Consider the following 27,976-nt stretch of genomic DNA (forward strand, 5'->3'; position numbering starts at 1 on the left):
CGCTAGTCTCCCACTGTGAAATCTTTATAGTATAGGGTAAAAGCACACAAAAGACCAGATTTCACCCGGGGGGGGGTGTGTGACCAGATTTCACGGTCCGTGACGCGTTTTTCATGGCCGTGAATTTGGTAGGGCTCTACTCATCCAGATTTAAACATGCATTCAGAAAGAGAAACAGCTACCCTTTGGCTCCAGGCACTCTTTGATACATTTTAAAAATACGATACAAAACAGCCCCCCACACCCTACCTCTTTGACCAATAATTCACATATAATCATTGGCACCCCACAGCTCCCAGTAACCTTAATGCTCACCACATCCTGTGCTTATAGACTTAGAGCCTAACATTACTTCTTTCATTCTCACTCCTGACATTTTAAGAATTTTTTTTTTAATTCCTTATTCCATGGAGCTGTTACCTTCTCTCCCGATGAATACAGCATAGCTTTGTTCTAAAAAGTGTATTTGGAATTAAGGGCTAAAGCCCTGATCGAGCAAAACATTTCAGTATGCGTGCACATCCCACTGACTTCAAGGCCTGTGCTTAAGTGCTTTAGCAGAACTTAGGCCCTGATTCATCAATCTGTTACACTGGAGTAAATCCAGCCACACCGTGGCAATCTTGGGAGCAGAATCCAGCCCTAAGTTTGAACATAGATTCTGCAACTGATTTTATTATGTAGTATTTCACTGTGATAGCACCTAAGACCTAGGATGCTAGACACCATACAAAAAATGAGGGGGTTTCATTGTTTGGGTCAGCTCATTGTCTTTTGATTCACCTGTTTTGATACCATGCAACAACAAAAAAAAAATTAATTTAGGCCCTGCTCCTGAAATGTATTTAGGCATATAACTTCCATTGATTTCAGTAGGATTTAGGTGCTTAGGAACCAAATTTTTGGAAAAGGACAGACATTGACAGTGTCAGACTGAAATTCGAGTAGTTGTATTGCCTCCAGCATGATCAACACAAGAAAGTTGACCTGGGTGTTACAGTAGATAAGTCAATATGCATCTACAGTCAAAAAAGCTAACAAGATGGTAGAATGTATAAGAAATGGGATGAATAATACAGCGCTATTATAATGTTTTATATAAATCGTGTGCTCTCATCCACATGTTGTGGCCACCCCATCTCACGAGGCTATTGCAGAACTAGGGGGGGTTCAGAGAAGAGTAATGAGAATGACCCAAGGGTATGGAAAAGCTCTCCTATGAAGAGACTGAAAAGATGGGGATTGTAACCTTGGAAAGGGGATGGATGAGAAGCGACAGATTAAAAGTATATAAATACTGAATGGTCTAGAGGAGATCGACTGTTTTCCCTGTCTCATAACACAAGAGTAAGCGGACAGCCATAGAAAAATAAAAATGAGAAATCCAAAGAGGATACAATTTTTTTTTTCAGAATGTGTAACTGGACTGCAGAATTCACTGCCACAGGATGTCAGTGAGGCCAAGAACTTAAGATTCAAACAGGGACTGGACATTTATACAGGTAGCAAGAACGTCCAGAATTATCATTGATGACAAGAGTTTTTGTAAGGGATATTAAAACTCATGTCTCAGGGTTTAAACCAATCTAAGTCTTAGAGATCAGGCTGAGATACAGGATACTGGACAAAACAGGCCTCAGGTCTGGCACTTCTTAGGGGAGTGTATGCTCCCACTATGAATGCCTCTCAGTCCTGTCCCAGAATACTCTTCTTGAGGGTAGAGAGCAGAGTTAAGTCTCCATGGCCTATTCTATCCTTAGTGGCTCTGCTCAGGCTGCCAATTAAGTGTCATCAATGAAGGATTGAGGTGTTTTTGGATTTGGGGGGGGTGTTTGGTGATGGAGACATTTTTTGGGGACCAGGCACACACCGATTCTTGTCATACAGGCAAACAGCCCACCATCAGACCATGCCGTTGCCCAGTCGCTAGTGACTGGAGTTGGTATTACTGTGATCGGATGGTAGCCTGTGTTTCAACTAGACATCTTAATTCAGTGACTTCCCTTTTCCACACACCCACTTTGTCACCCACAGAAAATGTAACTTGTTTGTTTCTTCTCTTGTACAACAAAGCTTCACAAATGAGACAGACACTAAGCATTTCTTGTATTTTGTTCACTCATAATTGTCAGAAATATTCCTTTAAAAAGAAAAAAAACAGTCCGCGCCCCTTCCCCCAGGAATGACATTTTCTAGATTACCAAATCCCATGTACATTTCACCTATTGCCTTGACAAGAGGCAGATTGGTCCAGTGCTTAGGGTATTGCACAGGGATTGAAGAGATGTGTTCATCTCCAGCCTACTGTGTGATTTTAGGCAAGTCACTTCCCCTCTCTATGCCTGTTTCTCCTCCCAGCCGTTACCTGGTCTTATTTAGTTTGTATAACACCTAGCACACTGAGGCCTTGACCTAGATTAGGATCTCTATGCATTATGGTAACACCACTAATATACCTCAACTAAAGATACAGCCAGGTTCCTTCACTTAATGCACCATAGGTGGTCAATCTGTTCCTCTAGTGAGAGCAAACCTCAAGGACTACCAGCAGGATCTTTAGAAGAACCCAGAACTGGCCTAACTCTGCTCCCACTGACTTCAATGGGTCAGAGCCAGGTCAGGGGTGGGTGCTTTGGAGAAATCCCACCTTCAGTATTTTCCATTAAAAAACAACTCTCCTTGCTTCTTCGTATTAGCGCTTTGGTGCCTGTTACCTGTTAATTCAGCAGCAGAAAGAAGAGAGCTGCCATTTAATTGCCATGAGGCTGAAGATATAAATGTGGTGGAAGAGCATGCTCTGGAGCTAGACCAAGACATGGGAATAAAAGACAACTACAATTAAAAGCGGTTTTTATTCAGCTATGGGTGTTAAAAGAGCTACTTGTGCTGTGGAGAAACAAAAGCAGTTGCTTATTCTCCTCGCTTTGATGAGAATAAGACAGGAGGCAAACAGAGGCGCGGTTGTTCCATACGTCAAGCCCTACTGGCGAGATACCCTAAAACTCCCATTAAAGGTAGGGGGCCTCAACCTCTTAAAGGATCTCTAACCTCATGCCCACAAGCAAAAGGTTGGGAGAAGTTGTTGGTTTATTACAGAAGTTGTCCATCGTCTCTTTCAATCAAGATTGGACGCTTTTCCAAACCATCAGCTGTAGTTCAACCATAAGAGCACTTGGCCTGTGTGACACAGGAGTTCCAACTGGATGATTCTAGTGACCCTAGTTTCTGGCCTTACAAAAAACCAACCACCCTATGAGTCTATGAAGGGTACGAACCTTTGCAACTCCCCAGCAAGAGACTATGAAGGCGTGATAAGAATTGGCCACCCGCCGCATGTGCTATTAGCTGCCAGATTGGGGGGTCAGGGTTGTCCCAGTTCTTGCCCAGAGAGCTTAATATATAAGGTACTTGAACAGCTGATATCAGATAAACTCGGACCAAGAAACAAATTCAGTACAGCATGGCAGGGAGGGGAAGGAGAGAGTAGAAGTGGAGGAGAAAGGCCTCAAAGTGACAACTAGGCCCCATGAGTGCTGCAAAATGCAAGTATCTTGGGATGTGCTACTCCAGCAGGGTTGTTTGAAATACAGATTCTTTCTGCACCTAGGCCAGTCTTGAAAAAATGGGACTTGCGACACTTCTGAAAATTTTACCCAAGAGCTAAAGCTTCTATAATGTAAGATGCTGCTCCCCAAGCCAAGCATATGTTAGCTGTGCAAACTGGAGGGGGAAGAGGAGAAATGAACAATGTAAGGCTAGGAGCCTAAGAAAATTAGGTGCCAAACTCAATTTCAAATGGGATTTGGGCATCTAACTCCCTTGGGCTCCTTTGCAAATCCCAGCCTTAAACCTATGCTGTCACACTGGAAGCCCAGACACCAAAGTCCTGTCCCTGATAGCACTATTAAAACGTCTTTGACGTTTATCACGGTTTAAGTGGGAAGTGTGATATTAAGTCAAATAGAAACCCCAGCCAAGGCTTGGGGGGGGGGGGGGGAGAAGAGGGAGAGGAGGTGGTAGCTAGTCAAACCACTGGTCAACACAACTGGCTTGTCAACTAGTAGCACAATGAAAACTAAACCAATGTCGAGCTTTGGTGTGTACAGGCCTCGGTACCTAAATGCAAAGCAATCCGGTCTGTAAAGGTAAGACCCTGCTGAATGACAGAGTTTGCAAATGTTTGAATTATTTACTTAAAAAACAAAAACCAAATGAGCTATTAATTCCTGCCAGCCTGTGGAGCAGAAATCAAGATTTTCAGAAGAGACACTGCCCATGTGGGGAGCGCAGCCCGGGCTGTTAACAATGGCTGATAGGGGAAAGGAGGGTTGAGGCAAAGAATTGGCATTCTCCGTACACTGTGGCGGCACAACGGCATGGCTTTGGATCAATGGCTGTGCTTGGCACTGCTACCCAGGACAAGGGCTTGACTACTGGGTTTGGCCTCTGAACTGTAGGAGCAAATTACACGTTGCTGGACAGCAGCCATTGTCAGCGGATCTCAAAGTGGCGCCATCAGCTTCCAAACTAAGCGCTGCACAACTCCACCGGAGCGAGGGGCCCCTTTGCTTTGCAAGGTCCACAGTGGGCAAGGGAATGATGGACATTAGTGTTGCTAGATGCGTGCCTAGTCAAGAAACGCCTAACCTCCAATCATTTAGCAGGAGGGATACACCACCCCTGTGCCATGTTCCATCCCCAAAGCTCAGCTCGCTACACCACTAATTTTCAGCACATTCTTACAAGGGTGAGAGACAGGGCAGTCACTGCCCTACCACATCATATCTTGGGACACGCCACAGTCACCTCAAAATGGCAAGCTCCCTCAGTTATGGTAGCACAGCAGTCGACACAGGAAGGGAGGGGTTTTTCAAATCACTTAAATGCTTTATAATCCCATCTGAACACAGCAAAGATGCCAGTCTATGGGACAAATGCATTCCCAACATTCTACAGTGCAGCCCGGGGCTGCCCTTGTCTTCAATACGGTGGCTCAGCACATGCTCTTGGCACACACTGATGAAGGTAGAGAATTGCATATAACCAGCAATCCCCAGGGGTTGCACTGATGTAAAGTGGGAGGAGGCGGGAAGTACCTGCAGAGTGCAGCTCTCAAGCTCCGGCCAAGTTGCTAAAACAGCCCTTCGGCTGGCATATGTTTGGATGCCCTTGCATAGGCTAAGAAGCGCGTCACTGCACGAGCAGACTGAAATCTATTTTGCAAGTCTGCAATGGGGGGTGGCCGGGTTGGTGGAAAATGGCATTCCTTCTGATGCTAACTTGCCAAGCTATGCATAAATAAGCTGAATGGAAGCTCACAGAAGAAAATCTTTCATGTTTAAAAATTTAAGCACAATTAGTTGATTCAAATGGGATTAAAAGACAATGGAGAATTTTGTAGCACTTCTACCCTGGGCTTCCTTATTGCTTGTACCACATAGCAGCCCACATTCAACCCAAACTCAAGGAACACCAACTGCAATTTAAGCAATTTTCAAATACCCTGCCCAGTTTTATTCGTGCGGGGAAGTTCTCTTTACCCTGAGCATTCGGAGTGCTGGGCTGAACCTAAGGGATCATATCCCCTTGGAAGACTGATGCTTCAGTCTCAAAGATAGTGCCTGTTCAACCAATCTGCATCACACTCTCAACACATGGGCCTCCAGTTATAGATTCTACAGGTCTGTCTGCATCAGGGATAAGTAACAGTACAGAAGAGGAATGCAGTGCCGGTGATACTTCAAACTGCAGCCCTGCTCTGAAAAGTAACTAAAGTGGACATATTTATGGAACAGGTCTGCCCACTCCCCATATTCAGCACTATGCATCATCTTCGTGACCTTGCAGAGCGCAAACAGCTATAGGACGAGCTGCTGGATTTTATTCTTATTTATAAGCTCATGCAGCAACTGCGAGTAGTTAACAATTCAGGACAAGACTTTTACACTTGTGCCTCCTCCGACAGAATTTGGCCATGCATGGTTCTGATGCAGCAGTCCAGCAGAAACCAGCCCAACTTTCAGATCCAAGATGAAGTTTTCAGGGCTGCCCTTTAAAAAGCTCCACACCCACCTTCACTTGAAAATAAGAAAGATCTTTAAGTCGGTGAAGTGCAAATATGGAACCCTACCAAAGTCAGTTTGAGGTAGGTCAGAATAGAGGGAAGATAAATAGAAAATATGGCAGGACTCATCTCAAGAGCAGGTAGAGAGATTCAGAACACCCACTGAGCTGGGGAGGAACCAAAGCCCCTCATGCTAGAGGGTAGCAAGTGACCTGCTCTATATTAGTACATCCATAGTGTGACCTCTCTTGAAAACCTTGGAAAGGACTTTGTGAAATCCTCTCAAGATGAGAAATGGTATCAAAAGCAATGAGATGAAAAGGGAGGGAAGGGAAATGGGTCATTTGAGACTGACAAGGAACAGTAATTGCCCTTGGTTGGATGCTAAAGGGTGAGTGGATGCAACATCACAATAAAATGACAAATTATACTCCCACTAAGACTGGCGGATACAGAGTGCTGTGCAGGAGATGACATATTTGTAATCTGACCAAATTTGCATGACACCTGAGCTAACGAGAGGAACTTTTATATTTCAGACACACAGTCTACTACTTTAGAGATGTATTGAAAAAGCTATAAATAGGCTTACTGAATTCAGCAGTATTCTCCCTCAGTCACAAAAAGCTTGAAAGGCTTGGAGTTCCACATGAAAGACAGCACTAAATACAGTAATCAGCATGTTCCCAAAACTAGGGCTGAGTATTCATTAGATTCACAGATACTGGATTAGAAGTGGCCTCTTCTTTTTGTATTGATTCCCAGAGGCCCATGAGTTCCTCATTTAATAGTGCCTTGCTCTTGAAATGTTTCATAACCTTCCCTGAATAGTTATTCTATCTAAATGATCTTTAACAAAATGACATGTGGACATAAGTTTAGATACAAAAATTGTAGCTTGGAAAATAAAATAGGTTTCCTATTCTAGAAACAATTTCAAATAAGAGTTCCTTGTTTATGTACGACTTTGAAGCACCTGGAAGCCAAATTACTACTACATTCTATTACTGTACCAGAATGCAGAGCGTAGCAGGCTATTCTTATTGTCCATATTAAGTGAAATGCAAAAAGTAGCCAATCAGCATAAGTGGCAAAAAGTAAATTCACTGTTTAAAATTCTTTCCATTTTGATAATCTAAGCTAGCCCAGCTAAAGCAATGTTAAAAATTAATGACCACGCACCTCTGAAGTTATTAAAAATTATACTCTTTAAATTGCTTCACATAATTGCTTCTTGCGTTATGCAGATATAGATTGAAAGTGAGGTTCTAGCAGTAATCACTCAGACCAGCTTCTCTCGAGACTGTGTAGCCAGCTGTTCCCATCCCCCCAGCCAACAAAAAAGGACAGGAAGCCAAGACAACCCTGAAAATCAACATTATCACCCTTCAAAATTACATGACAGAACAGAAGAGTATGTACAAGAGGCCAGAAGCTAGTAAACTGGTGCAAAGATCTTACTCTTTTGAAAGGAAACCACACCAAGTAAAGTACACTTTATTAATATGCAATACAAAAATAAATGGGGGCAGGGGGAAAGTAACTGTTGTCTCAGCCCACAAGTACAGGTAGAATATTCCATTTTCTGTGTTTTGCTCTGCGAATTAACAGTAATTTCAGATTTGCCTCCAAACACCGTCTCTAAAAATTAAAAGAAACAGAGCCATCTTCCAACAACAGTTTTAAATTTCTTTCAGTCTTCTTCAAAATGGTCAGAGCCTGAGCTGCAGGCAGATGTGTGTGTGTGTGTGTGTTTGTTTTTCTTTAATAAGAATTTAATAAAAAAAAAAAAGGGTTAGGCCACACTAACCCTAAACTTGTAATTCAGCAACGATGAAATAAAGCCTGGCTGTTGTTCTAGACTGCAAATGTTGAGCAAAAAACTGATGTTCTCTCTTCAGCCCAATATTTTGGTCATTTTCACGGATCAGGCAATCTTACACCCCCTGTACACTTAAATAGAGGTTCCAGTTAAAAAAGAATATCAAAACATTAGAACTAGTTATTTTATTAAATGTATTAATACACATTTCAAAATGATCTGCAGTTTTATTGTCGCTTCCTCTAATGCATGTTGCTTTCTCCACACGGAACACTTGAGAATATAAATCCAACATATCCAATTAATCTTAACAGGCACACAAAAAAAGCAGCCAATATTTACAGCAGTTTTGAAATAACAGCACTGCAGCTTATTTTTGAATAATTAATTTCAGGATATGATCATTTATTCTGCATGGTTTTTTAAAAAATTACCATTATTCACATTATCTAAACAGGTTTCTCACACCTGAACAATATTTTACAGGTAAAGCATCTCTAAAATGTATTTAGATCACAAAGTCAGCCACAGCTGTAGACCCTCCTCTCTGATACACAGCGCACACCATAGCGTATGTTGAATTCTTCCAAAGAGGCAGGTATGCGTACTGCGTATCTGAGGGGACAGTAGAAATCTAAATGGTGCATACTCATAAGTCTGGTGACAAGAATATCTGTACTACACTAGCAGAAATCTAGAACAGGGATACATTTTAAGTGTTTATAACCTCTAGTAAATGTTAATTCTATTGACTGCCGTTAAGCTGTACCAGTGTAACGTTTGGTTTGTCCTCTCGGTTTCTAGAACAGCTGGAGTGAACACTGAAGGCTGTCTGCAATTTGCTTTTCTTCTTTATGAAGTTATGTCCTTCATGAGAGACACTGTTTCATGCTTTATTTAAAAAATACATGTTTATTTCTTTTTCGTATAAGGTGAAATACAAAAGTTCAAGAACGGTTGGGTAGTTTAAATCACAGACAGGAAAAAACGCCTTCATGTCCAGAAATAAGTTGTGTGGTTTCTACATATGTACACGTGTCTTCAGTTACTGTAGACATTTTGTTTAAAGTAACAAGCACAGAATAAAATGAAAAACCTCAAACAAAAAACATGGAGCTTTCATCATTAAAATAGTCTTTTTTTTTTTTACAATAAGTTTTTGTGTGTGTTTTTTTTTTTTAAATCAGTCATTTTACTTTTCAAGTTACCCAAAAAGCCACCTCCAAGAGCAATGAAGCCACTTGCCAGGCATGTCAGATGGCATGGAGAGCAGTTCTTAGATGGTCACCATCTGATTTTAATAATTCTTTACTTCGAAATCACCACTTTAAGCAAGAGCAGCAGAAATAATTCACATTCTTTTATTCTAGAGGGAAATTTTTTTCTAGTCAATATTGGTTCCATTCTTACATCAGAATCTCCTGCGTTTTTTCACCCCCTTGGTTTCCTCCAACAAAGTATCTTTAAGCTATGACTTCTCTGAAACTGTCCCTTCAAGCCAGGATAGATATTAAAGCAATGGGATTGTGTAGTTTAGGTTTGAGGTAAATGGAATGCCACGCTGTTACTGAAAGCTTCATTTCAAATGTTCCAGTAGAGCAAAGAAGTTGGGCTAAGCTATGCGTCATTTCCAATATATATCAAAAGCTGTGAAATGTTTTCAGTTTTCGTGCTGGACATTAACATTAGATATTAAAATATATCCACTCCTACAAGTCCTAAAATTTAAGAGCTGTATGGCTAGACTAATGAGAAATATGATCAGACATTCTGAGTGCTGGTGTATAGGGAACTGAGTTAGATCATTTTACTTCATATCATAGGATAAGTGAATTCTCACATCTTATTACGTAGTTTTCTTGCTTTATATCTTGACTGCTTTGTTTTTACCTTCTGAACATTTTGCTTAACTTACACAAGCTACCCTCACAGTAGTACTTCGGTGTGTTATCCATTCAATAATCATATTGGAGGTTCACTGAAAGGAGCTGCGGTGTCCAAAGACAACAGAACTCAGAAGGAACGGAAAAGGAATAAATACTGTTTAAATTTAACCCAAAAGTTTAAACACGCAATGTTTGCATGAATTACACATGCAGTTACTTTTTCAGGAATTCTATTTAACTGAAACAGTCCACACAACAAGGTGCACCATTCCACGATGCTGCCTAAATACACCCCCCTATAGACCAGCAGCAGCGACGACTGCTGCTGGCTGCAAAATGAAGTGGAACGCACGTTTTTGTCCTAAGATTAGAAAACAGAGGTGGTTTTTATGCACTGGCACTATAACATCATTCTTTCTGTAAACCCAGGGCAATTCAATAAAATACACCCATACAACCTTCCGATTCACTTACTTGTGTATGGAAATATAATTATACATATTATATATATTAAATAAAACACACAGACCAAGCACAAACGAATGCTCCGCCATTTTCTCATTCTGTAGTTATTTTTATAGATATTTTCCCATACCTTTATCAGACACTAGTATGTTGTATTCTACTCACTTTAAAAAAAAAATCAAATAAAGTAATTCAAACTCCACACAAAGTCCTCTATGCACATGGCAGCAGAAGTGAGTTTATGAAAACGTGGGAAGAGAGTTTAGGTATTGTTTTCACATTGCTACATGCAGTTTCTCTCTCATCTTACATGGGACTATGTGCTTCAAACAAAGCACAAGGAAAGGTGTGATTACAAAAAGTGAAGAATACATGTATGTCAACAATGCTCCCAGCAAAAAAGTAAATATAGTTTACTAGACCTGGGCCTAGCTCTGTGATATAAGACAAGAAAAAAAATGATGCAGCTTGTACATGTGTATGCAGACACGTTTCAAATATACACTGTATACATTAAATGTGTGTGTAAGCACAGATTTGAGTTTTACCACTAGCTACCTCCCTGCATTCACTTATTTGAAATGCATTACTTGATTTATATTCAGCAAAATATAACCCTCTTAGCATGTTGAGGAAGGAAGCCAAGTTGGAGATAGGAAGTGCACATACTTTAGAGACTGTTTTCTGAAACCCAACTTAGGAGAAAAGTTCAAGACCCTCAGTGGCAAAGCTGTCAACTGTGAAAAGCAGGTTTTTTCCTTTTGCATTTTGAGAAAGGCAGAAAAAGCAAACAGAAGGGCTGAAAAACTGACCATGTTAGTTGCCTACCCTCTCCCTATTCCTATCAGCAAGATGGAAAACAGCAAGCAGCAAGATGTTCCAAGGCTTCATAGCAAGGGACCGACTGAGCAGACATCAGTGAAAAAAGTGACTGATTAACCTAAACAAAAGGCACAAGGAAGGGTTAATATTTCTATTGCCACAGGGAAGGCTTTGAAAGCTTGGACCCTTTATCTTCCTTAATCAATAGTAGCAACAGAGTTCCTTCCCCCACCTCTATTTTTTTGACATGGGTTCGGAGGACTCATGAAGCAAAACAATTTGGTAATCAGCTAAAAATAACATCCCAACATCGCACATTCAATCATTTTTTATGACTAGAAGTTTTATTTCAACGGCAATACTCTTCGGAAAATTCTTATTTTTTGTTAAAACATTTTGCTAGATTTACGCCAACTGGTTGGCTTAAAAAAATAAACAACCAAAAAAAGTACCAGAACATATTTAATTTAGAAAAATGTTATGGGGCTCTTTAAGGAAAAACAAAAGTGAAAGCGCTACTTCCACTGCTCTCTAGAATATCCAAAATACCTTCACTTACAGAGACGCATGTCTGTTTCAGTACCTGGGAGGAAAGAACGGGCGTTTTGGTGCAAAGAATGGAGGGCCCCTTACAAGAGGTGGCCGAGGCCTTTTTAAGCTGGGAAATGGGTCTCTGTTTATGAAAGGTTCCCTAGGCCTAAAGTCTGGTCGTGGGTTCCTAATCATCATTCCACTCCGGTTTACATTGTCTCTATGAGATGGGCCAATGTGAGGAACGCTATGGGATGGCCCATGCTGATCTCTCGAAAGGGAAGTTAGGCCTATGTTTTCTCGAACCCGACCAAGGGGTGGACCACTGTGGTCTCGCTGAGGTGGGGCCACATGGTCCCTTGGTCCTGAATGCACATTAAAATGCTCTTTTATAGTTCCTTGATGAATAGTACCGTGATCCTTGGAAAACGTGACACCACCATGTTCCACGGTCAGGGGAGGGGCAGGAAATGGAATGCCCCCGTGTTCCCCAGAAGGTGGCGGCGGGGTAGGGAATGGAACGCCACCATGTTCCACAGAGTGAGGTGGAGGGGGAGGAGTAGGAAATGGAAGCCCGCTATGTTCCACAGAAGGAGGAGGAGGGGCAGTATGAGGCAATGAGAGTGGAGAGGATTTTTCTTTTGAAAAAGGATTAGTGTGATCCACTGATGACATGTGTGGAGGAACTGAGTGATCCCTAGGAAACAGGCTTCCATGATCCTTAGGCGGAGCAGATGGGGGCCCAGCAGGTGCACCAACTTGTTCCCTCTGAAAAGGAGTTCCATGCTCTATGGGAGGAGGTGGTATGTGACGCTCAAAGGCAGTGCTGAAATTATTTGTTCTGAAATTGTTTACACTCTCCTGAAATTGTGGCACGTGTTCTTTGTACTGTGTTTGAAAGCTGGCAATTCCACTGCCAGTACCCATGGTGGGCAGCTCAGTAGCACTTGAGGGCCCATTATCAAAAGCACTACCTGTATTACTTAGCTCAAACCAGCCTACTCTAGATGCCTCTCGCCCGTGTCCTCTATTTCCTTTCCCAAGAACTCTTATAGATTCTACTGTCTGAATTGGTTCTCCTGACATTCCCCTATTGGATGCATTATGGTAACCCAGAGTTTCTATAGGGGCTCCTTTTTCTTCAGTGCTATCAGGCAAGTCTAAACAAGACGACGACACCCTAGTTTCTATACGATAGTGCTCCTCTTGCTGTTGCTGCTCTCCGGTAGAAGTTCCAGCTTGGCTGAGACTAGATAGGCTAACCCCTTCATGTGAGCTACCTTTAGGAACCTGGCTAAAATGCTTTTCCTCAGAAGGCTTGCGAGATGCATTTTTAAGCATGTTCTTAAACTCAATTGTTGAAGTGGCAGAAATGGAAGAACCTAAAGATTTCTCCACACTGGATGTGGGTGGTCTACCAGCAGGATTTGAAAGAGTGTTTTGAGGAGAGAAAAGTGATCTGTGAGGAAGTGAATGGGGAGAGTCTGGATACTGTTTCTGTGACAGGCCAGAATGCATCACAGATTTTGATAAATTATTATGATTGGAGTCTGGTGTGAAAAACACATCGTTCTTACTGGGTGAAGGGGAACCATCAGATCCAGAGTCATTTGCTCGTAGGCTGTAACTTCCATACATTCCAGAAGACGATGACAGTGGATCACAGCTCTCATTCTGATCAAGAATAGACCTCATAGATGGAGGAAAAGACGACTTCACACTAAACTCTTGCGCTCTTTGACTGTAACTAGAGAGAACTGGCTGGTACTCTGCAGCGTCGGCAAGCTTACTTGCTTTCAAAATGGATTTTGAAGGCTTCTTCTCCAGGTTCATGATGGCAGATGGTGGTGGCCCAGAATATTCAAAGTCACGATAATCTTCATCTTCTTGAAAAGATGTGTCTGGGTAAAACTTCTCCTGAGGGGAATCCATTAAAGAAGAAGGTATTTCCATATTATCGGACGACTGCTTGTACATGCTGGCTGGAGAATCCCTGCCGAGACCAAAAGACCTATAGGCAGGCACAGAATTAGACAGTTCTTGGGGATATCCATCATCTCTGCTCTGAGGAGGGGACCTTGTGCTACTGGGAGTAGATGATCCAGGGCTTATAATCTTTGATAATAAAGACATAGTGTCAACATTGCTTGATGTTGGTTTATCCATCATCTCATCTTGGGTTGGCGTTCCACTTCGTTCATCACGGACTGGCGTCCCATCCACATTGTCCATAGAAGTGCTAGTAGGACCACGCTGAAAGTCAGATGAATGGCTTTCTGATGTGATGTTGGACCCTAAACTGCTTAAAATTGGAATATTCAAGTTTAGACCACTGAAACCAGGGTTTCCCTTTAAAAAATTGTGTATCTTCATTTCCAGGCTTGGAGAGGTCGGTTCTGACTCCAGCTTTGTTTTTGAAATCTCAGAGGACTGACTCAATGAGGTTTCTGTTGGTAAAAGGGAAGGACTGGTAGGATGGGTATTGACAAATCCAAGGGAATTTGTTGGTGGTTTAAAACTAGAACTTGAAAGCCCTGGGCTATGTCCAACAGGAGCCTTGTTAACCGAAGTTGAAGAAACCTCAGCAGTAGAAGAATTTGGAGAATAACCAACATTTTTAGACATAAAAGACTGAGTATTGGAAGGAACATTCCTCCCTTTCATGCAAGAAACAGTTGTATTGGCTGGTGATGCTGAAGTGCTCTGAGATGCTGTTTCACTTGATTGGGCTGTATTTCCAGCAACGCTTTGAAGTAAGGATGATAAACCTGGAGAAAAAACAAAACATTTTAATTACATATTTTAAAAAACTTGTGCTAAGCCATCATCATGATTGGTTTTGTGGGCAGAGAAGCTACAAACTTACATTTTTGAAACTAGCTGACATCTGAGCCAACAAAATGGTTAGACTTTGCCATCTCTACGTACTATTAAATACTAATTACTTTGCATTTCCATAGTGCTTTTGATCTCAAATTGTTTTACCAATATAAATTATAACACACATCTAAACCACATCGGTATTATGTTCATGTTACAGCTAGTTAAGCAGAGGCATGGAAGTAATATTATTAACCAAGATCATACGAGCAAGTAGTAGAGGGAACCCCCCCTCCAGAATCTAGAGTCCTCCACTCCTAACCCCCTGCTCAAACCACTAAAACAAACCTCATCCCAGAGCTAGGAATAGAATCCAAGAGGTACTCACTCATGGGTCCCCTGCTCTGCTACATTTTTTCCATGCAACATAAGATTTTAGTAAACACATTACAATATAATTACTTGGCTAACTGGAAAGCCAGGGTGAAGTCCAGCAATTAAACATATTCACACTATTTGCTTACTGTGCATCAACAACAAGATTTAGTCATAAAAGTTACAACTAATAAAGCAAATATAAAATGTTCTAGGATGGTATCCAACACCATCAGATTTTAAAAAGATTTTTAAAAGATTAAACATATAGGAAAATACTCCCTGAATCTGTTGCAAAATTGACTTGCCCATGCCAAATACACTACCTTGCAAAATGTAACTTACATTTGGAAAAAGTGTTACAAACAAGCTAATTTCCTCCCAGATAAAGTCTTGTTTCAGGAGCACACAGTAGGATGCTTTAGTATTGATGCTGTCATCCAAATATAGATGCTAACTATTTATATTGTGCAAAAGGAGTGGATTTTAAATACTTACTTTGCAATGCTGGTGCAGTCTGGGTCTGGGTTTTGGAGAGAACTGACAAAATGCTTTCAGGAGTTATTTCAACTTTGGAAAGAATATTTGCTAACGGATTTGGAGGACCAGATGGAGTCCCCACAACAGGAGTCTTCAGGCCACTAGTAAGAGTCGTGGGGCTCGCTGGGGTTCCTGGGGAAGGTCTTGATGCAGGACTGACCCCTGAGGTGAAAACATTTGCTGCTCAGAAACACAAAATGCTACTTTCCAAGAGCAATGAAAACAGTCAATAAATACACTGCTCATACATGCTGCTTTATTAAGGTTTTCTGGCTACTTTCAACTATTACTAATACCAGTAGAGTTGCAGTAAGCTGCTAGTGTAGACAAGTCTCCTGAAGCAACCAGCATTTAACAGCATCACACAGACCTACATGACACTGTTAAAAATGTCAGCAGCTGTGGAAGCCTTGTCTACAACTAGCATGACCACCTTCACTACTGCAGTGTTAACAACAGTAGGAACTCTAGCACAGACAGGCCCTAAGATCACTATGGTGCACAGACTTAGGTAGCACCATGTCCTACTTTGAAACTCTACACTACAGATGCTTTTAAATCATTTAAAAGGAAGCATGTTTAAAACTGATATTGAGAGGGTTTTTAGTACAAATATGTCACAGCTCTCCTGAAGTACAGAGTGAATTACAATTCAATGTTTTAGTTCTAAAATGTTACAGAAGCAAAAAAAAGATCTGAGCAACAAAGTTATTGCTTGTATAATGCAGAATTCTGTCTCTGCTGAACAGCACCACTCAGTCACAACCTGCAATTTAGACACTCACCTGTATTCTTCATAACGGAAGTTAAGCTGCTAAGAATGGAGCTGATCTTTGCTAGGTCAACGTTGGCAAGGTTTGGCAGACCAAGTGCCGGCGATGGAGGGACAGGCACTGTGCTCACTGTCTTGGGAGTTGGAGGAGTCTGAGCAGGAGTTGTTACTGCTGGTGTAGCAGCAACCACTGTGGAGGTTGTTGCTTTGGGGACACTTTCAGTCTTTGCAGGTGCTGAAGAAGGAACAACCTGTTTCTCCTTCCTCTCCTCCACTAATTCAAATATAGAGAGAAAACATGGAATGTTCAATCTGCCTCCCAGAATTCTTTTGGCCTAAGAGCTGCAGGCTTCTCAATGTGTCCCAGGTTTAAAACAAACTACTGTAAAGGCTCAGAGGAAAAGCAATTGTTGATGCCCTTTACTGAACTGTTAGAGTGTGTAAGGACAGCCTCATGAAAAGAGGTTTTTTTATGCTTGTTTTTTAAGTTAGGAATATCTGGGTCTGACTTCCCTGTTTTTTTGCTGGAGGACTGGCATAGCACCTGAGCTGCAGTATTCCCAGAACAAGGAAAGTTTCTCACCATCCTCTTGATTCTATATGAGGTCTGGAAAAAACTGTTTGCCTAGATAGTTTTGTGGATAGTATAAAACTATTAGCCCATTTTACTGCTACTTCCACAGAACGTACCAATAATTTTAGATGCGTCATCTTCCACATCAGACAGTTCCATGTCCTCCACATCCCGATTATCTGCCACAGGTTCAGGAGATACAGACTTCTCGCTTTCCACTGCTGGAGACTGGATGTCGTCCTCTTCCCCCATTCCCTGGAAAGGGGACTCAGAACCAGTGGGAGATGGAGCATCCATACTTGGAGAAGGGACAGGAGACTCTTCTGGATCAGGAAGAGTTGCTTTCAATTGATCTAATTTTTTCTTTAGATTGCTCACTCTATTGGCAAATGTTTTATAAGCCTAAGACACAAAAAAAGGATATTTATCTTAGTGTCCTTTATAAAGAAGGAAAAATAACATACCTTTGAACCATTTCTATAGTATTAATAGCAGCATATTCAACTCCCCAGTCATCTCTGCCCCTGCGTTAAGTATTTCGCTTCTCAATATGGCTTACAGAGCAAGAACCTCAGAAGGGATATTCACGTGACTACTTTTTCAAATTTAGTTAATGCTTTTGCTGGAAGAATCTTTTCAAACCCATAAACTATCATGTTTGATACAGTGCTTCAAGAAATGAGGAAAAACTTCAGTACCCAAAGGTCACTGTCAGATCTAGATTACCAACAAAGGTGTTCAGCTTCTCGAAGTTAACTTTACACTCGGCATAACAATGAATCTTTTCTTTTTTCACATGCAGAGAATTTGCAAAAACATATGAGAAAAATGGTAGGTCAAATTATTAGCGCCTACCAACCTTAACAGCATCTAATTATCTCATTAGTTGAACTCCATCATCTCTGCTCTCCTTTTAAACCATTTGTGTTATAATCTCACACAATTTCTACTTCATTCATTAGTACACTGAGATTTTATCAGTCATTCTTCTAGTAAAGAGTTTAACAAATGCAGATAAACTTTGATTATCTGCATGACTCAGACATTTTGGAAATCTGGACTAAATAATCTGAGTTTATCTTCATTAATACAAATCCCCAAATATTAGCTGAATTACAACATTAAGATGGCTCGATGATGTAATAGACTTCAATAATCCACAACCATATCAGTTTGTATTCTGCATTATGTCCTCTTATTAGTAATGCTGTATCAATAAGATATTTGCTATTGGGGAAAACTTTGCACTTACATTTGCCACCACCTTGACTTCCTTATATTGTGCTTCATAAAAGATACCAGCATTCTCAAGCACTTCAATTAGTGAGGGTCCATTTTTCACCTGCTTGTCTAAACCATTTACAAATTCTTCTAACTTTGAACTCGCTTCTTCAAATTCCTTGGAGAACTTTTTTCCTCCTGTTTTGTCTGAAAGAGATAATATTAAAGACAAATTAAATTATGCACATTACCTCCCCTGGAATAAACAGAGCTCCTCTCTCTCTCTCTCTCTCTCACACACACACACACACACTTACTTGGTAAGTTGGTATGTGCACTTCATGGTTTTTAAGTAGATAATTAGTTTAATAATTGGTAACGAAGTCATTGTAAACGCAAGGCAACTAGCTGTCTGTATTCTTTGTTTTCAAACCAGTGATTAGTAATAACATCTAACAAGGGTGTTTTTTTTTTTTTTTTTAAAGAACAAAACCACATTCTGTATGCATGTGAGGCCACTAGAGTTAGCCTTTTGAAATTCTACTCTTCCAATCACCTGGAGTCAGTAGTTTTGATCTGTTTAGGGGGCAAGAAAACATTATTCAGCTTTCTTTCACCATTACATTGGTAGGACTATGTTTACTGGCTGCTACATTTTTATGACAAATTATGGTATCCATCTGCAGTAACTGGATACCAGGTACTTTTAAAGCAATTCTATTTTACAATGAAACTTCCTATTCATTTGGGCAATGAAACTAAATTTGTTTACTCCCTTGTAACATTATTTCCAATCAAGTTTACATAGCTTCCAAAATCTTAAATTATTGTAGCTTTATTGAAGAACTAAGCAGCTAATTATTAAATCTGTAATGTTAAAGTTACAGACTACTGAACACATTAAGAAATCCATGCATTCTGAAACACACATCCTCCGAACAGAGTAACAAACAAATCCTGGTCATTTACGGTTTGCACTTTGTACTTGCCAGCAGCTCTTGTACATATAGGGACAGATTTACAAAGGTATTAGGTGTCTAAAGCTGCAGATGGGCACTTCTGAAAATCTCACTAAGTGCCTATCTGCAACTTTGGACACTTAAATAAATACCTTTGTAAATTATCAGAGGGGTAGCCGTGTTAGTCTGAATCTGTAAAAAGCAACAGAGGGTCCTGTGGCACCTTTAAGACTAACAGAAGTATTGGAGTATAAGCTTTCGTGGGTGAATGCCCACTTCATTTTTCCATTACTTGCGCCTGACGAAGTGGGCATTCACCCACGAAAGCTTATGCTCCAATACTTCTGTTAGTCTTAAAGGTGCCACAGGACCCTCTGTTACCTTTGTAAATCTGCCCCAGGGCTCTTATCTCCATGCAGGCTATGTACTAAACTGATGAAGTGTTCCATCCCCTTCTCCTAGCCAGACCACAAAGGTTGGCAGCCTACTTCAGGTATCTGCAGTTATTCCTTTAGCTCAAGCAGCAGAGATGTGCTCAAGCTCCCAGGTTCAATCTCAGAGTTGAAGTTGTTACTACATCTTGAGGACAAGTGCTCTGAAGTTCTGTACTTCAGACTGAAAGGGCACAATGTGCATCTTTAAGTTATTTGAAAAATAAAAACATTCAATACAAGCATTGGGAGAACTACATTTTTAATTAAAAACAACTATAGAAGGATTACAAGATCTACTACATATGAAAGCAAGATATTGGGAGACTATGTACATTAGGAGGCAGTTGATGTGCTCATGACTGAAATCAGAAACATTTCAGTCCTGTGATTTATGAAATACTACAGTGACAGCTAAAAATTTTGCAGTATCAATATTGCTGTAATGTACTGGATCACTAAAGTAGAATACTGCAGTACTGTATTTTTTAAATAAAAGGAGCTGATACCTCTGAAAATGTGTTAATTGTGCTTTGACATCATTTAGCATTCTACAATCTGAAATTCATTAGAGAATACGGCAGAAATCTAACCTATGATGTAAAAGAGCCCATGAATTACTACAACTACTGATACATTTTTGTTTCCTTTGATAATATGACTGCCAGAATACAGGACTTGTACCTTTTAAGCATTTAAGTGTTTCAGTGCTGCATACATCCACCCTCATGGTGGAAAGCTGCTTCTCTTTCAGTTCTATCTGGTCTTCTGAACGCTTATATAACAACAATTCATCAACAAGGGATTGTGGCTGAAAAACAAGAACAGCATCCTCATTATATTCTGCAGAAGAGAAGCCCTAACTTTGCAATGATAACATCATGGACCTGTTTTTAAGTAACGGAAATAAATATTCCATTGAAAAGCTGTCTCTGTATCAAAGCAGATGCATTTTCACTGATGCTGGAATAAATTAATTCAGAGAAACATATGGTTTAAATTCATAACAACTGGAAGTGAAATGAACAAGGTGATGATCAGAACTCTATGTCTGGTAAACAGAAGAAAGATTTGCCAGCAGAGGTATGTCAGGAGTGTGGGGGGAAAAAATTACACCCTCAACTGACAAACAAAAGCCTTTGTGCAAATCCAGTTATACTGGCCAAAAATCCATTTGCCAGTGTAGCTAATTCCATTCATGGAACTGTTGTAAGCTGCATCTCCACTACGGAGGTTGCAAGTATAACTCTACCAGTAAATGCTTAAGTGTAGACAAGGCCCTAATAAGTGTTCCTATATTTAAACACACATTAAAACAATGGGCAATCATATAATCATACTCATTGGCTACAAAAGCTACAGCAGTTCGCTCTTAGCAAGAAGGCAAACTGCTTTCTTGCAGCAGATAATTCTAAATGGTATGGAAAATATTAATTGCCTTTACTAACCCCCTCCAGTCCCTAGCTCTATTTCCATGCCCTGTTTTTAAATAGCACCAGCCTACATGATGCCTTACAGAACAGGCAGCACGCCTGCAGAACTTGCAGCCTCAGGGCACTATACAATAACAAACAAATCAACACTGAGGGCCACAGCTTCAACACAAGCCCCGATGACTCTTGGATATAAACAAACTAGTCAACATTACTACGGTCCAAGGACAGAGGTTAATGCAAAAGATGTTTTCACTTGCTAAACTTACTCTGAATTCAGCAACAATCTTCGACTTTAGAGCAACCTTTGGATTTGTGGATGCTGTTGGTATAAAAATGTGTAAAGAAATTAACATATCAATTACAAAGATTAAGTACAACAAACACTCAGTACTGACTGCAAGCAAAATTCAGAAAAGACTGTTTTATTTCAAAAACCTTTTAACACATTTCTATGCAAAACATACACAGGATGCCATTTCATTGTATTTCCCCCTCCACACAGAACATTGAGTGACATCTATCTGCCTTTCAGACACATTAGAAAGCACAGAGCTATGATTCAGAAGCCAAGTTAGACTGTAGAGTTCCTGTATTATCTATGCACTACATAAACAGTTACTGTGAAAAACTTTTCCAGATCTATTGTATATAAATGTTCTTGTAATGGTTCATCCACTAACCTAAAGTGCTAGTTTATAATTCTCTGAAGAGTTCTTGACCTCTAGACACAGAGAACTGACCCTCTGAGTTTAGTATTTCCTTGGGATGATAGATCACTTACTCCTTTACTTGGACTAACCCATCTCCCTCCTAAAGATTTCCCTGCCCTTACAATTATGTTCTAATATCTCATTTAGAGATTGAGAAACAGAGGAGAAAAAAATGAGATCTAAATCCATGTTACTAAAAAATAGCAAAGAAATGTACAATAAGATGATCACATAAAAAACGCTAACTCCCTTGTCCAATTTTGTTCTAGAAAATGGTTTTCCATACATATCTTGTGGCCAAATTCTTTCTGGTAATCTAAGATTCCAACCCTCTTGTCCCCTTTTATTGTCCTCCTAGTCCCAGTTGTCTCAGCATTCACACAAAGTGGCATGTGCCAAGTTTTACATCTAATGTGCCATCATCTTGCTTTCTTGCCAACTCAAGGATTCTCCATAATACAGTTATTGCAAGGTTAGAGACTGATACATTATAAATGTGGTTCCAGCTAGCAAGCTGTACTCCTGATAGTTTTGAATGATGATTCATTAACTGCACTGCCTCACTGTAAGTATTCCATTTATCCTATAATCTAGTTTGCTGTCGAAGATGTATTCCTGAACTTGAAGGGAATGTCCATGTTTCACTGTTGCCAATGTACATGGTTATTATGTCTGTCTTCTCTTCATCTCTGAATAGTCTAACGCCAGTTTCCAAGAAGTTCCACCAGATCTTTTCTCTACTGTTCATAACTTTTGCTCTTAAAATTTTATTCACATTTCATTCCTTAAAAAGTGATTTTCTAGCAGCAACTCCTTGGTGTTTTACACGTCAGTAAGGAACTTCACAAGTCTGGAAGACACATGCTTGCTCATACTTTAGGCCAGGTACTTTGCCAGTTTTGCACTAGTCTTTCTTCTGTTCCTCAAGAAGGCATTTTTAATATTAGTTCAGATAGTTCATATTGTTTCCTTACTTTGAGATTTCTTCCACGGCTTATTCGGTTGTTTGTTCAGAGTTTCTTTCAGCTGCTTCTGAGTTTTGAAAGTGGTACCTGGAAAACATTTCATTTTTTGCAGTCTGGCATTATGGGATTCCTTTAAAGGTCTCTGGTTTTGGTGTCATATGGTTGCATGGTAAAAGATTAACAGAAATTTGTTTTAAAATCCACAAACCAACTTTCCTAGATGAGCTGTTGAATGCCCAAGACAAACTAACTTTACTCAGGAATACAGCAACTTCTATGACGGTCATTCTATTTTTAAAGCAAGTTTCTGTTCGCCTTTAAAAGAACAGAGGATTCAACAATCACAGAGATTGACATAATTTGCTCTTTAAACTCTTAGACAATGACTTATTTATGACTGGCCCAAAAAAAGCAAATAGGAAAACACCACAACACATTTCAGGAGAAATAGTAAGGTATGTGGTTTAGTAGTTTAAATGAGCATTTACTTACCCAAAGTCTAAATTAAAAAGATATGCATCCAACTGAAAAGTTTCTTGTGAAACAGTGTAATAAGAAATATTTATTAAATCAAATTTAGAAGTGAGCTGAATTTTTTTTAAATAGCTGTATGGAGATTCCAAATCATTAACAGAACACATATATAGATTTCACTTTTATAGATTTGTAATGTTTAACTGAAAGTCTTTTCATTCGCCAAGAAGCAAGTACAGTGTTTTGTATTTCTCAAGTAACAATTACTGACCCACAATCACATAAAGCCACCTCTAAACCAGCAACAGAAAAGCAGTTTTAACTGTCAATAACGTAATCAGGGAAAATAGAATCATGCACTCATCTCCTTCACAATCAGAAAGAACAGATTTTCCATTATTTAGTTTTAATGTGCATACTGCTTTCAGTTAATATTTGGAATCTCAGGATTTTTAAAAAATATATTTACATGAGTGTCTGAGGACTTTTAAACTATTCCACACTCTAATGGGTGTTTCCATATTTTTTTTCAAATATGGTAGATATTCAACCTTATTATTATAATCTATAGATTGAAAATTGAAGAGATTATTTTTACTCTGCCCTGTTCTTCTCAGATGGAATCTTAATATCAACTGAAGTTGTAGATGTAAAGTCGGAATGTCCCAAAACCTCAAGATAAAGGGAAGAGGTTTAGGCATGATGCTCAGAACTCCTTTAGGATGAAGTCACCTTAAACATAATATAAATTTTCTATCAACTAGTACAATTGCAATTTACACTATAGCTAAAAATTAAAGGATTTAATATTGGCTTTATTTAAATGGAAGAATTGTCCAACAAATAATTATCGCAAAGCTCATTCATATTAACCTACTCTCTTTCCTTTTTATTAATTCCTGCAAATGCAGAAAGAGCAATGAATGCATTTAAACAGTGATTAATGAATGTTTTATTTTATTGACTTCAGACTATAACTACTACAAGCACATACTAAATTAGCTTATATGTTAAGAAAGGCAAAAGATAAAGGACTTACTTAAAGCTTCTTTTAGTGCCACAATAGTTTCTTCAGGGTATACATTTCTGTCTTCCCAGATTTTAAAGATTCTTTCTATAGATTTAGAGACTGATGGATCCCTGAAAAGAAGGGCATAAAATATTAGTGTGTTTTAACAGTATAATTTTCCATTATTCTGCAATGGAAAACTATATGCTAGAAGTGTAATCCCAGTGCTAAAGAAAAGCGAATTTCTAAAAGATCTTTGAGATATGTCAGTCTGTCTGTAGGTAAGCCCCAATTCAACAAGATACCGAAGCACACAGGTAACTTTACGCATAAGAAGTCCTATTTAAGTCAAAGAAGCTATTTTTAGGCTTAAAATTATGCATGTGCTGAACTTTGGCTAAAGAGTTTAGCACACAGAAGACTAGCAATTCTATCCTGAACAAGACAAGGTATTGTCCACATGGGAAAACTGCCTAATATAGCTATTATGGAATAGTTCCCCATGACGACACACTATTCTGGAATAAAAGTGACTTTTATGGAATAATTAATTACTCTGCTCACAAAATAAGAGTAAAAATTCCAGAATAAAATCACTTTTAATCCAAAACAGTGTCCACAAGGGAGTTATTCCAGCATAGCTAAATTACATCAGAATAGTTATTCTGGAATAGCTATGCCAGTCAATTCCCTCCATGTAGGCACGGCCTGGTACTACTAGTCTCAGATCACATATCCTTCTTTCGGTGCCTCTAAGAACCAGTCAGTCTCGGAGATTATGCAATTCCACCCATCAGGGACACTGATGTAGGTGGGTAGACGTATTTTACCACCATCTCACAAGATCAATTCTTTCTCAAGCCAACTATCTTATCTTGGTAACTTGATTCAAGGGTAAATTGATAGGAAAGTGAAATAACCTGCCTACCCACAAATAAGTACTCTCAAAGTATACAGATACCACACTTGAGTTAAATTCACACAATTCTCGCGATTTAAGATATCTCGTGGTATCTCCTGTACATGCAGCATGGTCAGATCAGTTTGAGCAAAAATACAGTCAAATGTAAAAGTTCTTTTTGATTCAATGTATTTTGTAATATACATTGTAAGAAAATTCTACCATGCAAATTGAAACAAACAAAAGTAAGAGACATTGTGAAATAGACAATTAGATTTTGGGGAGCTTTTAGTGTTCCTTAAAACTGACACTTTCCCAGTTCTCATAAATGTAAAGGCCACCTTTTTAAGAGTCAGGTTCAAGTTCTGCTGTCAAAAGCATGCCCCGGCACCTGTTACTTCAATAAAAGCCCCATTTGAGTATCCAAGGGCTGAAGTTGATACTTAATCCAGATCTTGAAAAATCTACTCCCTCAGGATGAGTGGAAACCTATCACAGCTGAGTACCAAATTCTGCAGAACAGCGCTCTCTCTCTTTAAATTAAGTTTTGTGGCCTTTACAGTTGAAAAGACAACTTTCCAAATGTGAACAAAATATTTACCTAAATCAGTAGACAGACACTTCCAAGGCCTCTGCCACTCCTCAGGCCTTCCCAAATTGCAAGCAGACTGACATTAACTGTTTCACAGAGGCTTTCCAAAACTCTGTGGGCCACAGTGAAATTGTCAAGTATTGGCTAAATTTCTTTCTGCTGATGTTTGCGGGAGTTTAGAGCAGTTGCGTAAATATATTTAGGCACTGGAGCTGTTAACTAGGGAGAAGGAACTAAAATACAAAGGCTGGTGAGGGACAGATTAATAAAGATTCACACCAGCACATTTGCAAAAGCTAGAGGAGTTCCAGAGGGAAAGGGGAGAAGAAGACAAAGAAGAAATGCATCTTCTCCTTTCCAGCAGCAAGAGAGCTCGAAGGAGTAGGCTTCAAATTTCAGACACCTTATTAGTCAGAGGTCACAGAAATACTCCAAGCAGTCTCTTCTTTCCCAGCAGTTTTGGAGGGAGAGAGGATTGGCTTGGACACTAGAGCCCTTCAGTTTAATCATCTGGCTATTGTATTTGGTAAATTTTTCTAGGAGATGGGCATGGATGGGTGAGAGACAAAATACAGGGAGGGAGTTATTCCTTAACTACTTAGTCTTAGGCAAAGAGGAAGATGGGGGGGTGGGGGGGGGGCGGAGAAAGACAGACAACAGACCTTTAAATAACTGAAGAAAGGCTACACCAGTATCTACTGATGGAAAGAGTAGAGTGAAGCTAGGAAGGGAAAGACGGGCACACAAAGGATAGGTAGAGTAAATTACATTTTTAGAAATGTATTAAATAAACTATGTTACAATTAAACACAGCACACAAACACAGCACATAGCTGTTATGTTCCCTTCAATGACAGTAGAGATGGCTTGGAGGCCTAGGCATTTTTCTCTAAGGCTAGTAAGCTAAGGCCTGGTCTACACAGAGTGGGGAGGAAGGTGGGGGGGGGGGGGGGGAGAGATTGATCTAAGTCTTCCGCTACGTGAATAACGTAGCTGAAGTCAACATACTTAGCTCTACTCACCGCGGTGAGTCAACAGCTGACGCTCCCCCATCAACTCCACCTGGTGGAGTACCGGAGTCAACGGGAGAGCGCTCTGCGGTCAATTTATCGCGTCTAGACTAGACGCGATAAATTGACACCCCGCCCCCCGCCCTGGATCGATCGCTGCCCGTGGATCCTGCGGGTAACGTAGACAAGCCCTGAGTCTTCTGGCTAAAGTACTGAGTAATTTTTTTTAAGCCTTAAACTTAAGTGACCAAACTGAGATAGGAGGAAGGTGGTCAATGCTGACAGAATTTGCACTTTAAGGGAAAGCACCTGAGATTATCTTAATTTTATTGAATAGCTGACTGAAAATATACAGGAGGCATTTTAAGCAAGTTTTGAAAGACAAAAAGAAGAACTTCACTTTTTTCTCAGATTCATGAACAGTGATTTCTTTACATAATTTTCAGCTTTCGCGAGAATACAGTTTTTAGCAGCAATAACACTTCAGACAAAACTTATTAGAGACGGCTCAATATATCGACTCTGCTTCTTCAACAATGACATTGTGACAAATTCCACATTGATATCAAGACCTATCCATCAACTCAAAGTGATCTGGCTTAACCTGGCCAGGAATCCAATGTTAACATTTAACAAAAATAAAGTCACAGATTTGTCAAGGCCATAAGAAGTTTTAGGTCTGTGCCCTCCTCTGTGAGCACAGGAGGGATAAGAATTGGGAGCTTGAAGCCATGTAAAAGGTATAAGATTGCTCTAACAAACAATACTGAGGTTTATTTCTCTACACCAGAGAGAAAAACAGGAATTTCCTTTAAATGTTAATGGCTTCTCAAGATCCATCCTGATGCTGTGGTGCGGGCTGGGACTAGACAGCACTCTCTAGGGCTATATACAGACAAACTTGAAACAACACAGCCAGAAATAAAAATCCCTCCCCATGCCCCACAATTCTTTGAATCAATACAAAAATGCAGGGATAAACAAGGAGTTCCAGAAACAACATGGGGAAAAGAAAAACAAGTAGTAGCACCTAGTCATCAGTCATTAGCCACTACAGGGAGTACTATTCCTTTCAAAGTAACCTTAATTAAAGATCACGTACACAGGCTCCAATGACAAAACAGTAAGAAACCTCAAGTGGAGGCCTAGGAACCTAAGGCCTGCTCAGCACCTACGTAAAAGCAATTACCCTAGAGAATTTGAGAGATGAGAATAATAAACTGTCTAATTGGAAGTACAAACTAATATCAAAGGAACCTTAGAGGCACTTCGCACCACAGCATCTCTCAAAGCTCATTGTAAGTGGGTTAAATCCTACACTCATTACCGAAGTCAACCCACCTCATTTTAAGATACTCTGCCAGGCAAAACTCTGGCGAAAGGAACAGACACAGTCTATTCAACTGAACAGGAGTAAAAGTTAACTTACCGCCCTTGGACATTGTAACTTAGTGATTGTGGGAAGTTCCTCAGGTAATGGGATGATGCATTTTCAGTATCTTTTGATGGGTATTAAACTGACAGGGAGAAGCTGGTTGGAAACAGACTCAGTTTGAGAAAGGTAATGCTGCTTTACAGTTTGAGAGGTTATGACGGG

General features: G+C 39.9%; 1 protein-coding gene across 4 annotated transcripts in view; it reads right to left on the reverse strand.

Annotated features, from left to right (window-relative positions):
- Nucleotides 1-9,054: 9,054 nt before the first annotated feature.
- Nucleotides 9,055-27,976, reverse strand: part of RPRD2 (regulation of nuclear pre-mRNA domain containing 2) — a 43,431-nt gene continuing 24,509 nt past the window's right edge. Inside the window, exons 3-11 of one of the 4 annotated variants that reach the window (XM_024106999.3) lie at nt 23,907-24,007; nt 22,403-22,480; nt 20,985-21,037; nt 19,967-20,093; nt 17,924-18,099; nt 16,788-17,073; nt 16,111-16,371; nt 15,284-15,487; nt 9,055-14,358 (exon numbers count right to left, since the gene is read on the reverse strand). In XM_024106999.3, the coding sequence (XP_023962767.2) occupies nt 11,636-14,358; nt 15,284-15,487; nt 16,111-16,371; nt 16,788-17,073; nt 17,924-18,099; nt 19,967-20,093; nt 20,985-21,037; nt 22,403-22,480; nt 23,907-24,007 (4,009 nt within the window). In that variant the 3' untranslated portion in view covers nt 9,055-11,635. The remainder of the gene's footprint in view (nt 14,359-15,283; nt 15,488-16,110; nt 16,372-16,787; nt 17,074-17,923; nt 18,100-19,966; nt 20,094-20,984; nt 21,038-22,402; nt 22,481-23,906; nt 24,008-27,976) is intronic. The other 3 variants (XM_065573737.1, XM_008170311.4, XM_065573738.1) reach the window with 3 other exon arrangements.

Source organism: Chrysemys picta, chromosome 20 (assembly GCF_011386835.1).
Source record: "Chrysemys picta bellii isolate R12L10 chromosome 20, ASM1138683v2, whole genome shotgun sequence".
NCBI classification, from domain to species: domain Eukaryota; kingdom Metazoa; phylum Chordata; order Testudines; family Emydidae; genus Chrysemys; species Chrysemys picta.